This window comes from Mustela lutreola, chromosome 12, assembly GCF_030435805.1.
Source record: "Mustela lutreola isolate mMusLut2 chromosome 12, mMusLut2.pri, whole genome shotgun sequence".
Classification (NCBI taxonomy): Eukaryota; Metazoa; Chordata; class Mammalia; order Carnivora; family Mustelidae; genus Mustela; species Mustela lutreola.
The window spans coordinates 83,883,421-83,898,223 of record NC_081301.1 but is presented as its reverse complement, the minus strand read 5'-3'; the positions used below and the strand labels follow the sequence as shown (position 1 = coordinate 83,898,223).

General features: G+C 41.8%; 1 protein-coding gene across 3 annotated transcripts in view; it reads left to right on the top strand.

The window, feature by feature from the left end:
• PCSK5 (proprotein convertase subtilisin/kexin type 5) overlaps positions 1-14,803 on the top strand; it is a 452,950-nt gene that overhangs the window by 124,318 nt on the left and 313,829 nt on the right. For all 3 annotated transcript variants that reach the window (XM_059143276.1, XM_059143274.1, XM_059143277.1), the window contains exons 4-5: positions 179-322; positions 4,357-4,433. In XM_059143276.1, coding sequence (XP_058999259.1) covers positions 179-322; positions 4,357-4,433 — 221 coding nt within the window. The remainder of the gene's footprint in view (positions 1-178; positions 323-4,356; positions 4,434-14,803) is intronic.

Genomic DNA, 14,803 nt, shown 5'->3' with positions numbered 1-14,803 from the left:
GCCTTTTCCACATCTACCCTTCCCACCTTCTCCTGTTACTGTGCTAGAGACCCGTGGTCCTACTCCGTGGGCCACCTCCGCATTTCCATTAACGTGCTCCATTACCTCCACACGGAGGTGATTTTCCCATCTTCCGATGATTAGTCCTCCATGCTAACTCTTCCTCCTTCTTCCTTAGCACTGCAGTGACAACACACATCCCTGCCAATCAGACATGAACATCGAAGGAGCCTGGAAGAGAGGCTACACGGGAAAGAACATCGTGGTGACCATCCTGGATGACGGCATTGAGAGAACCCACCCGGATCTGATGCAGAATTATGTGAGTGTGTGCTGTGGTCAGAACCCCTCTCCCCCTGGGAAATAAGGGGACATGAGTGATGATGGTCAGGAAGTAGGGATACTACTGAAAATCTCAGCTAACAGAGTAGGCTCTGCATATTGCTTCGTCTTATGAAAAGACATGCCCTCTGAGTACAGGGAGCACGAGCTACTGCTTTCAACTTTCCAATGCCTTTGATGTTCTGATGACACAAAGCAGGGGATAAGGCGGCAGAAACCCCACCCCTCCACCCTCTGCTCCCAATAATGACCGCTCTTCTCAAAGCCTCAGCCTCGCAGCCATGCAACAGGCCCTGTTTCTCTTATGGAGGAAAATGTACTTAGAACATTTCTCAAATTTTTCCTACTGGCCTTTCTCTCTCTTTTTTTTTTTAATTCTTCTTTTTCAAAGGATAATAGTAATCAGCCTCCTACTCATCCTAGAAGCAGTCACTTCCCTTTCTTAAGAAGGAAGTGTGATTCCAGGACTCCAAGAGAACATAAGATGAGCCCAAGACCACAGAGCAAGGAAAGTGCTGACACTCAGTACTTTGACTGAACATCCTGGTTTTGATACCCAGGGCCCATAGAACATTGGGGTCAATTTCTGCCCCTTGGGTCTCTGGGTCCCCTCTACCACCATTGATATCTACTTCCCAGAAGAAATGTGTCCATGATCTCTCTAAACTCTACGCTCTAAGCTCATTCCTTCCATTGGCTTCTGCTTTCTAAGTTCAGTTGAGAGTGCCATAATTATCTCTCAGTATGCCATTCTCTGTCGGCTCCAAATTTACTTCCTGACACCTTAGTGTTCTGTCTAAAATACAGAGCATGGGGACACCTGGGGCCTCAGTCGGTTAAGCAGCTGCCTTCAGCTCAGGTCATGGTCCCAAGGTCCTGGGATGGAGTCCTGCATCAGGCTCCTTGCTCAGCAGGGAGCCTGTTTCTCTCTCTGCCTCTGCCTGCCACTCTGCCTACTTGGGCTTTCTCTCTGACAAAAAATAAATAAAACCTTAAAAAAAAAAAAAAGTAAAATATAGAGCATGCAACAATCCCCTGTTATCTGCAAATATAACTCTGATTCCTGTGACGGCTTGGCAGAAAATCCCATGGGTCCCACTCACACCCACGTTTTCTGACTTCCCCTCAGACCTCTTGTGACAACTGTTTCCACCCAGAAACACTGATATCACTGAAGGCCACTTTAACGACCCCCTCACCCCGCCTTCCTTCCTGATTCCAAAATCTGGGCTGTGGCAAGTGTCCCTAAATTATATTTGTTGTTGATACTGAAAAATTTTCTCTTAAAATCGGTGATTTTCTAGCCACTTAAAGTTTCCTCTCCTATCCCTGAAAATACAAGCAGCTCTAAATCATGGTGAAGTCTACTTTGCTACCCTTTGCAGGAGTCTTACTGACCCCAAAGGAGGAAAGTCACAGGTCGGGGTGGGAAGCTTTGCCCCGTGTTTATGGAGGGGACCCATAAGGAATCCTGAGCTACATGAGAGGGAGGACCCCGTCTCTGCAGATTTTTGTCTTCTATGTTGTCGTTCATGGTCATTAAAGGAGTGACTTCAGCCAGCCCCACCCACCACCCTGTGCCTGAGCTGGCAGAGAATGGTGAGGCAGGCCCTGCCTCGTGGTTCCCCCTGCCCAACGGCACAGACGACTTCCCGTCCCGGCAAGCTTGCTGCCTCAGTGGACACAAAGCGGCCCTGGGGGATTTTGTTCAGGGCTCACTCAGAATGGACCTAACTTTTTCCTCAAAGCCAAATTTCAGAGACAGGGATATGATGCCTTCTTGAAATCCAATCTCTCTCCTCATCTCCATCTCCCTCAGCACGAGAAGGTTTAGTTTCTGGGCACCACGGGTGTCCCCTCCATGTCTCCTCTGGCCCCACTCCCTCCGCCTCTCCCTCTCTTTCTCTCTCTCACCTACTGCTCCAGCTTCTCAAACCACGTAGAGAGAGCTCCGCCATATTGTTTCCAGTGTTCCTTTCTCATTCGCTCAGTCTCACTTCTTTCAAGATACTGACTCTCAAATTAATTTTCTTGAAGAGACTCCACTTTATCTTTGCAAATAAAACACCTCCAAGCCACTTCTTTGGTGCCTGGGAAACTCCCACTGGCTCACAGTGACCCATATTTCTGACCCACGGAGACCTTCCTCCACACGAACCCCCCAGCGTCCCCTCACACTTGAATCTTTCCTCACAGTCTTCCAGCCTGTCAGCCGTTTCGTGTCAAACATTCAGCCAAGAAACTTAACAAATTAATTTTTTACAATGACATACTGAAACAATTTCCGCTAAATTAGATGATTTTTCCCTAAGGTTAAAAAGAGAGAGAGAAAGAAGGAACTGCAAATTCATTTCCTTCTCATTTGAACAAAATGTTTGAGTGGCTGCTCTCACCCTGCCTCCAAGCACACACAGGCATTCATAGAGTAGAATTTGAGAGCTAAAAAGAAATTTCTGTTTGTCTCCTCTCTTGATAACGGTAGAAGCCAGGGCCTGACGGCTGCAGTGAGTGAGCCCAGGTCGAATAAAGAACAGAATTGTGGGGACCTCTCTCCCAGCAGAGAAGTCTTTCTGGTCATACACAGTGTCGGTTTTTTGGGGGTGTTCCTGCCCCCCCCCCCCACACAAGCTAGAAATGTATTTGATGAAACACAGACAGCTTTAACCTAATTGTGATTGTATTCTTTGACCTTTTCATTTTTACCCTCCCTTGAAACAGAATTCTCTAGAACATAACTGTGTGGTGAGCAGTACCAATGATTGTCAGTTGTCCCATGTTGGATCCGGTGAAGTATAGAGAAAAGCACATTGGATGGGGTCAGGGGCACATGGCCTGGGTTCAAGTCTTGGTTCCACAGGCTGGTATGCTTCATGCCTTTGGCCAAGTTATTTAGCCTGTCTTAAGCCTCTCTTTCCTTGCAAGTAAAATTAGTCGGTTACACTTGATACCATTCATGCTCTAGCGACCAGTATGGCAGGACGGGGGGGTGGCCTGTGGGGCCACCTTTGTATGAGAAGCAGGGACTTACCTACCACCTTTGTAGGTCCAGTGGATTTTGCGTAATTTCTCCCACTATCAGACTCTTCGGTACTACACCTTATTTCCAGAAACCAGAGCCCTAAAGCTAGAAAACAAAGATAGCATTGACTTTCACTAAAACTGAAATCAGGAGATACCCTAAAGCATTAGAAAATACAAAACTTTCTAAATTAGTCCTACCTACTGTGATTTAAATTGGAGTAAAAGTATAAGCCAGTAATTTGTTTTTGGAAATTTAGAAAATCGAAAGAAAGAAATGTGGGAATCCAGAGATGTTTCACAATCACTTTTAAAAGCAGACAGACCCAGCTTTGGCTTCACAGATGCTTTTGCCTCATTCCGAAGCCTTGACCTACAATAAAACTGTGTTCTTTATTTTGGTTGGGGCAGAGGGTCACTGGTTATTAGTAAAAAGTCTGAATTACAGACTCGTCTATAATAGTTACAACATCTGGAACCAGACAACTCTTGCCTGATGGAGATACGACGATAACCCAATATAATAAATTTCTAATACTGATTTTTAATTGGCTGGCCAGTTATTTGTGAATTATCTTCCAAAATCTTTGAATTACCAGGAATGTACACACTCCAGAAATGAAGCAAGAAATAGAGAGAGAATCCCTGGAAAATAAATCACTTGGCTTCTAGAGAGTCCAAGAATACTTGGTGGTCCCTGGGGACCTCTTCAGAGGAATTGGGTGAGAGGTCAGTTCCAGAGATGAGCGAAAATGTGTTGGCAACAATCGTCTGGGTTCTTCCTTGGTCTGTGGAGAGTATGTCTTCACCTTAAGGAAAAAAATACAACAGTGATTATTACTGAACAAGGCATCCTGACACCACCGAACCATGAATGTATTATTTAATCTAATTACTCTCTTGCAGAAATGTGTTTAAGAATGCATGAGCCTTCAGGTTAATGGCTAATTACTAAACGTCTGTCTCCTCCTCTTGCTCTCTCCTCTGTGGCTGTAGGATGCCCTGGCGAGTTGTGACGTGAATGGGAATGATCTGGACCCAATGCCTCGATACGATGCAAGCAACGAGAACAAGTAAGGCCCAGCTGAAGGGTGGGTGGCCTGTGGCTGCCAAGGATTTTTGTTTTCCACTCTTGCTGAGGGAAGTATTTCCTTAGAAAGCCTTGGTAACAAATGATCTGTAAATTTGCTCCAAGGTGAACAGGGGTCTTTCCACAGAAGCTTCTGGGTAATCAAAAGGGGGTGGTCTCCATGGTAAGAATGGTCACAGAGAGAACCCTGGGGAATGACTCAGCATTTCCATATCTTGAGAGCACAGCTGGGGAATACTACCTCTCATGAGGTAATTGGCCCCTGAACCGTTTTGGGGGATGGGGTCTAAAGCGAAAGGCAAAACAAAATGTACCCCCCAAAAGTTACTTTATTGGGTTAAATTCAACAAATTGGGTTGACTCCTTTGCTTGAGGTCTCCGCCGGGGCTTTCTTATTAGCTGCTCTGTTCTTCTATTCTGTAGTGACTGTGTTTTCCACTAATAGATGTGAAATACCTATAAGGCTCACCATGTACAGAACCCATTACCTTTCTTATCTGCACATTCAAGAGTCATAGAAACCCATCTGAGCACTTTTCCTCTCTCCAGTCAGTACAGTCGTTCTTGTGAGAGCAGATGAAAACACACATCCATTTGATACCATGGAATATCTTAACATTCTTCAGAAAGTAAATGGGAATGGTTTTTCTTGCTTAAGATGACCCAAATTCTTTAAAGGATTAGTAGATATTTCTAATCTCTAGATCCCATTAGCTTTTTTCCTTTTACTGCAAACCTCCTCCAGGATAATGCTATGATTGAAATGCAATCATTTTGATGTTTACTTCCATGTTTTAGTCTGGAATCTCAGAAGGAGCAAAAAGGGGTGTTTTACCCATTTTTTACGTACGATTTCCAGCCTGTGTTTTTCTTCAGGAAAAAATTTCTCAGCAAGTATGATCTGATTAACGAACTCAGTAAGTTTAGCTAAAATCATCTGACCTAGATAATTGTGACTGCATGTGGGTTTCTTCTTTGTCTTCTTTCCCTCATTTCACCATCTCCAAAGAAGCCTCAAGAAAGTTACTGTGGAAAGCGTGCCGTGAGCTAATAATTCAGTAAACGTTACAGATCAGATTCAGCGGTAAAAGCATTAGTGCATAAATTGATTTTGATAGAATTTTTCAGAGCCTTCTAAACAAAAAACCAAAGGAGTCTGAATTAAACTGGATAGCTTTCTCTCAGTCCTGGCCATTGCTGTCCAGATTACACTGTTTAAAGTTAATAGTGACTGTCACACCAAGGGTTATAATGTGAGTCAATGTGAACTAATGTATTTAACGTAATTTGTGAACTAGCCTGAAACACTGATAAAGAAGCTTGAAGCTTCTTTTTTTTTTTTTTTTTTTTTTAGGATTTTATTTATTTATTTGACAGACAGAGATCACAAGTAGTCAGGGAGTCAGGCAGAGAGAGAGAGAGGAGGAAACAGCCTCCCCCCAACGCAGGGCTCGATCTCAGGACCCTAAGACCATGACCTGAGTTGAAGGCAGAGGCTTTAACCCACTGAGACACCCAGGTGCCCCAAAGCTTGAAGTTTCAATACCAAAAAGTCACCACTGATAAGTTTCGCTATGCAGATCATTCTGCTGTTATGAATAACAGCAGGCCTCCCTAAACAATACTTGCGCTCTGCAAACATAGGCCTCCCTAAAAATACTTGTGCTCTGCAAAATCTAAAACCGCCAAGTAATAAGACTGTGAAATTTGAGCTCAGCCCTCAAAGACTTCATTGGTGATGCACACACAAAAAATGGTAGGGACCTATTGAAAAAAAAAAAAAAAACCAACTTGGTTGTACCCATATTAAATGGTTATGAGATATGTAAAACTGTAATAAATGCACCACTTTATCTAGAAAAACACCTGAAGTTTGCTTGTGGAAGTGTGTGCACATTCCGTCCGATCCTACTCCCACGGCTGCCGCTTTGTGTGCAAGAGAAAAAAAGGAGGGGGGGAAAGAGATGAAAATTTTGAAAAAGAACGAAGAATAGGGAGAAAAATTAATCAGTTGAGAGGAGAGGGGAAAATGAAATAAAGTGGAGGACACCTCCTCCTGCCGCCCCCCTTGGGGCGGGAATCATGGCAGCCTTGGGAATCATGGCAACTTACCAGTTACCCTAAGGTGGAAGGTGAGGTCCTCGAAATCAGGAAGTAGCAGCTTCAAGTGTGGACAAGTGTGGAGCACGGCACTGCTCGGGTGTGTAGTTGTGCAAGTTTGTATTCCCAGGGCGGTGCGTTTTCTACATTCACTGAGAGTTTCTAGGACCAAATTGTGCGTCGACCCATGTAAATTTCACATGATGCTAACACTGCTCTCCAGTACCTCAGTGGTATCGGGAGAAATCTGTGTTTCTGAGGCAAGCCTTAAGGAGAACTGTATGATACTATATCCATGAGTTTGCTTTATTCCACCAACATTTGTAGAGAGCAAAGAGGGACAGGGAAGCTACAGGAAAGACTCCATCATGTTCACACCCAGGGTATTTTGGGGCAGGGTATTGAGGGGCAAGAGCAGCTACAGGTAGAAACCAGAAACAAATCATATCCTATGGGCCATCTTGTCTGAATTCACATGGGGCGAGTTTTTGCACTGAAACTCTCTGTGGTGATGGTGACTGTTTCCCAGGGTGTGTCAGACGTGTGACTAACATTGCGAACCACAGAGGCTCTGCTTCACAGAGACAGCTCTTGGAGTGTTGGCTTGAATGGCTTTTTACAGGCTGCCTTTGAGGAAACATATCCTTTGCGAGGATTCCTTGGCCCTCTCCAAGACCTGTTCTCAAGAAGCATGGCCATGGTTCTGCTCGCTCTGGCTTACTCTGGTGTGCCCTGTTTTAACCCCTTCCAAGTATGATCCAAGGTTCATTGAGTGTGGCGTGGGTTTGGTTCTCGGAGCACATGGGCATTGTTCCTGATAGGGGCTTGCCTTTGTAGTCTTGACAGTGAAATACAGCATTTCCAGAGGTACCCTACCAGCATTCCCTACCTCTGTTCTAGGAGCGTGACCTGGGACAACAGATGTCCCTTCACCTCCTCTGAGGAGTGCCCCCTGATTTTTTCTTGGCCAAACGCAAGCCATGTATTCTGGCATTTGGGGTTAAGATATCCTCTCTGCTCATTAGACCATAATTATAGGTGTGATTGATGAATCTGTCTTTAAGCTAGATAATTCTGTTGGAATAGAAGTCACTTGGCACCAGGAAATTAACAGTGACTTTGTAGTTCAGAAGAGCTGACGCTTAGTTTAGGACCTCCTGAATCAGCTTTATAATCTTTGGGCCTGAGTCCTTTAAGGTTTCCTCCTTTTTGTTGTTGTTTTTATCTCTTAAATTATTATAATTTAGCAGTAAAATACCTAAAACACCAGACGTACAACTGACTACGTATTAGGTGCTAGATAATTTATAATTATGATTACAGCTGTTACTATAAATTATGTGTTCTATTCCTCTATCTACTTCTTGATAAATAATTAATTGAAAATCATGGTCACCTCAAATATATGTACCTATGACTATTTCAGATTTAATGTAAGACTTAGAGGTCTCTATCTCCGAGGGTAGTGGTTTCGGTAGGTTTTTCTGCTGCCTGAGGTGGCAAGAGCGTGACTCACTTAGTCTACAGTAAATCTGATTTTCTGTAGTTCCATTTCCCACCTCCTGGAGCAGCGCATAAGTCTTTGAATCTGGTGCCAGATAGCGAAGGGGAGAAATTTCTAATCGTTGTCAGAATGAGGCGGTTCAGGCATCTGCTGTGTGAACACCTCCTCTTTGTGTGATCTGACCAGTGGGCTCCAGAGCGTATCTGGAATAATTTCCTGCTTAGCTACATCTGTTCATTCATTCCACGGCACTCCGCGAGATCCTGCTTTGTGAATGGCTCTGTGCTACAAGCTTAGGGGTTACGGGATGAAAAAACTTGGGCTCTGACCTAATGGATTTAATTGGTAGATGACTTGAGAAGCTCTAATGCTGGGTGGGTTTTAGTACAACGAGAGAAAGCACCCTCAAAACTCCATGTCAGTCATCTCTTTTAGACTGACATGATTACATTTCTAGTGCTAAAGCTATTTATTGGGTGACGGAAATCACTGCAGAAGTACAAAAGTTATAAAAATTCATTTTTTGTCACCCTTTCACATCCCGCATAAGAGGTGCATAAAGAAATAGCCTCAGCAGAGGAGACCATAAAAGCTGTCCTTCCGTTTAGCTTTGCCTGCGTTCGTATTAGCTTGTCGAGTAAAGGTGACTGTATTGTTCTAAGCTTAAAATAGAAAATGCCTCCCTACAAATGAAAGAGTCTCCTGGCATTTCATACCACTACTCCTATTTCTGATAAATGAATTATTGATGTCTGTGTTAGATCTTCCCTTCCCTAGGTTGCTTCTTGTTAAATGTTCCCTCCATTTAAAAGTCATAGCAACGTATTTAGTGGGAGGTGAGAGCGCACATTGTATCTTGAATGGGTGATATGTGGGCCCAGAATCTAATTCCTTTTGAAAATGAACCAATCCATAGGTAGAAGACTCATTTTTTAAAAGGAATTAATCTTTTTTTCATTTTTCTTTCTGATCTCTATTTTCAGGAAGATTTAAGCAGAGCAGATGGAAACACATTTTTTCTGGTTCTTTAGTCTCCTTGTACATGTCCTTTCTGGTTTTAAGAATGTCACCATATTGTAGAAACCAAAGTGTGCGTGGCCTTCTCTTCCTCTTACCTGCAGATGAGGGCTGTTTTCAGGAGACCGTGTTCCCAAGCAAAGCCAATGAGTGTAACCAGTGTTTTCTAAATATAAAGGAAATATTTTAACTCGATTCTAGAGGGGAAAGAAACTAGATCTATGACCTTCTCTTTCGATCTATATAACCTTAACAGTTAGAAGCATTATTTATTTATGTAAATTTTTTAAATTCAAGTACAATTAACATACAGTGCTAAATTAGTTCCTGGTGTACACTTTAACAATTCAACACTTCCATACATCTCTCAGTGCTCTTCAGTAGAAGCGCACTCTTAATTCCCTTTATCTATTTTGCCCATCGCCTTTACCTGCCTCCCCTTTGGCAACCACCAGTTTGTTTTCCATATTTAAGAGTCTGGTTTCTTGTTTGTCTCTTTTTTTTTTCTTTGTTCTTTTGTTTGTTAAATTCCACATGAGGGAAATCATAAGATATTTTTCTTCCTCCGACTTAATTCACTTATTAGCATAATACTCTCCAGGTCCATCTAAGTTGTTGCAAATTGTAAGGTTTCATTCTTTTTTATGGCAGAATAATATTCCTGTGTGTGTCTATGTGTGTGTGTGTGTGTGTGTGTGTGCGCGCGCGCGCGCACGCGCATGCGTGTGCACATCTGTATGACATCTTCTTCATCCATCTGTCAGTGGACACTTGTGCTACTTCCATATTTTGGCTATTGTGGATAATGCTTCAGTGAACATAGAGGTACATGTATCTTTTCGAATTAGTGCTGTCATTTTCTTTGGGTAAATACCCAGATGTGCAATTACTGGATCATATGGTAATTCTATTTTTAATTGTTTGAGGAACCTGCATACTGTCTTCCACAGTGGCTGGCCCAGTTTGCATTCCCACCAGTAGTTCACAAGGGTTCCTATTTCTCCGCATCCTCGCCAACACTTGGTACTTTTTGTCTTTTTGATTTTAGCCGTCCTGACAGGTACAGAGTGATATTTCTCTGTGGTTTGAATTTGTATTTCCCCAATGATTTGTGATGGTGAGTATGTTTTATCTTTTGGCTGTATGTATGTCTTCTCAAAGCAATCTTCAGATTTAATGCCATCCCTATCAAAATACTAACATTTTTCACAGAACTAAAACAAATAATCCTAAAATTTGCATGGAACTAAGAACAACGACAACAACCAAAAAACCCAAAGAGCCAAAGCAATCCTTGAAAAAGAACAAAGCTGGAGGTATCACATCTGAAATTTCAAGACATACTACAAAGCTATAGTCATCAAAACACTATTGCCCTGTCACAAAAATAGACACCGAGAACAATGGAACTGAACCTAAGAGCCTGGAAATAAACACACGCTTTTATGGTCAATTAACCTATGACCTAGGTGCCAAGAATATACAGTGGGAAAAAGACAGTCTCTTCAACAAATGGTAGTGGGGAAACTCAACAGCCACATGCAAAAGAGTGAAACACAAAAATAAACTCGAAATGGACCCACATGTGGGACCTGAGACAATAAAATTCCTAGACAAAAACCTGTTAAACAGTAATTTCTCTGACATCGGCCTTAGTGACATTTTTCTAGGTGTGTCTCCTAAGGCAAAGGAAACAAAAGCAAAATTAAACTATTGTGACTATCCCAAAATAAAAAATTTTGCAAAGCAAAGGAAACCATCCACAAAACAAAAAAACAGCCTATTTAATGGGGGAAGATATTTGCAAATGCTGTATCCATTCAGGGGTAAATATAAAAAAAAAAATATGAAGAACTTACACAACTCAACCAAACAACTAAAAAACAATGAATGGAATTAAAAAAAAAAAAATAGAGTACCTGAAGAAACATTTTTCCATAGGAGCCTTATTCCTTTATACCCAGGATTTAGCCAAACACTTCAGATAAAATTATCTTATAGCTAAATAGTTCAGAAAAAAATCTGCCAAAGACGAGCAGAGCCAGTATCAGTGGCCGATTTATTTTTCCAAATATTTCCAATATTTTTCCTCTAGTCTTTTTGCAAAAGAGCATTATAACAGACTACACAGTAGTTACTTAATCTGTGATTATCAAATGAATTCACATGACATTGACTACAATTGTACATGCTAGAGGCTTAATGTACCTAAAGCAGATAGTTGTGAAAAATACCTGACCCTTTTTTTATTTTTAATAAGCATACACTCTATGTCCAGGAAGGAACACACCGTAAATATTTTAGAAAATCTGTTTGTCACGTGGCGTCATGATGCAATACTTTGAGATCCGTAGAATTTTTTGACCTATCTTCTCGATTCTGGAAAGTGGCTGGGTCTGGGGCCTCACAAGAAGTTGGAATAGAGCCGGTAAAGGCTTCTCTCAGCCAAGAAAGCAGCCCACCCTCACCAGCCGCTGGTTACCAGCCCTGCCTTCCTCAGCATGTTAGTCCTCCTCTTCAGTATCTTGCCCGAGACTCACACGCCTCCATCCCTCCCTCCACTCGAGCTGTCTGTTGGTTTGTCTCTTCTCCCACCTGCCTCCTTGTAAAATCTCCTCAGTGGTTTCCCTGTCTCTAGGCTCACCCCAACCCGCTCTAGAAATAATTTATAAATATAAAATATACATTATAAAATAAATTATTTTTATAAATAAATAATTTATAAACATTTTCTATATTCTAAAAATAATATGTAATTATATAAATTAAAATTAAATATAAATAAATAAAATATATAAATATATAGATTTTTTTAAAAATTCTTTAATGTCGTGACATTTTTTTTTTTGAAACTACAGGACATTCTGTCCCCCACTCCTCCCTCATTAGTAAGCCTGCTCTGCCCCATGTGTCCCTTCCTCTCCCACTGTATTGATCATCCCTGCAGGACTTGTGGAGTTCCCTTCATGTGCTGCAACAATACAGCCTTCTACCCATTTGCACCTGTGTGATCCCTCCTCCCCCTCTGGCTCCTCTGACTTCCCCATGATGCCTTCTCTCACCTCCCTCATCTGAGCTAGATACCCTCCTGTGCATTGTCAAAGCACCTGTGAATTTACTGTTTTTATGAAACCCTGCACGTTATAAGTTGGGTTGCCTTTACCAAGATAGAGAGGCAAGAGGCAAGAAGAGATATGGAGATTTCCAGTGTAGTTTGGGGTATAAAATATTTGTTAGGGGGCGCCTGGGTGGCTCAGTGGGTTAAGCCTCTGCCTTTGGCTCGGGTCATGATCTCAGGGTCCTGGGATCGAGCCCCTCATCGATGAGTCTCTTTGCTCAGCAGGGAGCCTGCTTCCCCCCCCCTCTCTCTCTCTGCCCCTCTGCCTACTTGTGATCTCTGTCTGTCAAATAAATAAATCTTAAAAGATCTATATCTGCTACATCTTACAGTAATTAGATTATCAACCTTGATTGCTTATATAGATGAATTAGTGAAATGTATCCCCAAATAGTAACTATTAAAAAGGTGATACACACACACACACACACACACACACACACACACACACTGGCTTTTGTGCTGAGTATCTTCTTCTACTTTTTTTTTTTTGACCCTCCTCCCTGCTATGTATCCCAGAAACCTGACCTCTAAGGACTGTATCAACAGACTCCTTTGTCCTCTAGCTTCCCATTGGATTAGGCCAATGGAAGGTTCAAGTAGGAGATCATTGAGATACCAAAGAATAAAGAAGGAGTATTTCTTCTCTGTGTCCTCCTCACTGGACCGCTGGGGACTAGCTAAATGCCTAAAGATCCTAGCTAGTGTCCAGTAGCCGTAAGGCTGACTTGCTGAGGATTGTCCTTTATGGGCATCAGTACCCACTCATGCCCCACAACCCCTTAGATCTAGGGGTTTCTGGGACACCTGGGTGGCTCAGTGGGTTGGGGCCTCTGCCTTCAGCTCAGGTCATGATCCCGGGATCCTGGGATCGAGCCCCACATTGGGCTCTCTGTTCAGCGGGGAGTCTGCTTCCTCCTCTCTCTCTCTGCCTGCCTCTCTGCCTACTTGTTATATCTCTCTCTGTCAAATAAATAAAAAATAAAAATAAAAATAAAGATCTAAGGGTTTCTAATTCAGAACACCGCACTATTCCCTATTGGTTTCTCCAAGTCCTGCCTGCCTCTTTATGTGAAGTCCCTTGAGTAAATTATTCTGACATTACCCAGTGTAAAAATGCCCAGTGTTTCCTGATCAGCCCTGACTGACACAGGTATCTGAGTTCTTTTAGCCTGGTATCCTTGGTCGACTAAGGCATTTCCAAGAAAGAAAAGAACTAGATTCATAGGAGTGTGTAAAGGGCTATGGATTTTTTAATGAGAACTGATAAATACAAAAAATAGTTATCTAATCTAGAACTCCTCTATACCTATCACTTGAAGTATAAGTATTAATTTTTATAAAACAATGCAGTAATTATTCTAGGGATTAGAACCGTGATAAGGCAGGATTCAGACCCCTTTGTTCTTTGTCGATTTCAGTGTGTTCTCCTCCAGGATTTGGAGATATGGTCTCTTGGGGTTCTCAGTAACAGTTTCAATAAAGAGGCTGATTGATGCTATAGGTTAAAATGAGGTTTGGGTATAATTTATGCAAACCCAGTATACTATTGACATGAATAATTGATAGTTGCTTCAATTTAAATTTCTTATTTAAAAAAACAAACTCATAAATTCCTGAGGCCTCTAAAGCAGATGGAAATTACAGTAAGGGAAAGATAAGTATCCTTTTTAAATAATGGATTAAGAATTTGAGCAGGGTTCCCAGACAGGTGTATTTCCTTTTCTTTTTCTCCTCTAAACTTCCACCTTGGATCTTCCTATTTTCTCTTCTTTCTTTAAACCCTGAAATATGTAAAATTGAAAATACGAAGACCTTGAGAGGTCACTGTGAGCCATGCATTACGTGTCTTATTCAGAGCCGTGGCGAAGTCATCCAAGACACTCCAAGTGCGTTTAGCCAATGGACACTCGTGTTAGATGCTGAAAAAGAAGGCAAACTCTGGATAAAAAGAGCCATGTCCTGCTTATCTCACTCCATGTATGGATACTAGAAGAGGCTGAAAATGTTGTCAAGCTGCAGAGTGGCTAATTGTTCATTTTAGTATTAACAAGATATTATTTAAATATTGATCGTCTTCAATTCAGATCAAATGCTTTCTAAGTTAAGGACTCAAGTTAGAATTTCTTTCTTTTTCATTTTTTTTTCTTTCTTTCTTTCTTTTTTTTTTTTTTTTTACTAACTGAAAGGGATGTCGTAATTTTTATGTTTGAGCAATTCGGCTAATTATATTTGAAGCCTATTGTTCCGATGGCCTTAGGTATGTGTGTTTGATATCAGCAGTCAGGTGTGTATTTCAATTATGATCCTCAATAAAAGGTGGAAAGGCAGAAAATAGATCTTTTAGGTCAGAATATATTTGATTAGTTCTCATAAAATAGGTCACGAATGAAGGCAAGGTGATAGAGATTTAAAAAATAATAATAAAATAAAAGTCCTGCTTTTGGAAGGACTTGGAGAAGCATCCCTATCAGAGACTCCCTTGCCCACATCAGGATGTCAATGTCCCTGGCCGACTCAACCAAAAAAAAAAAAAAAAAGATCTGAACGTCTGCAGGGTTGCTCCTTGACTATATTTGAACATGGTATAAGCAACTGCTCATAAAATTAACAC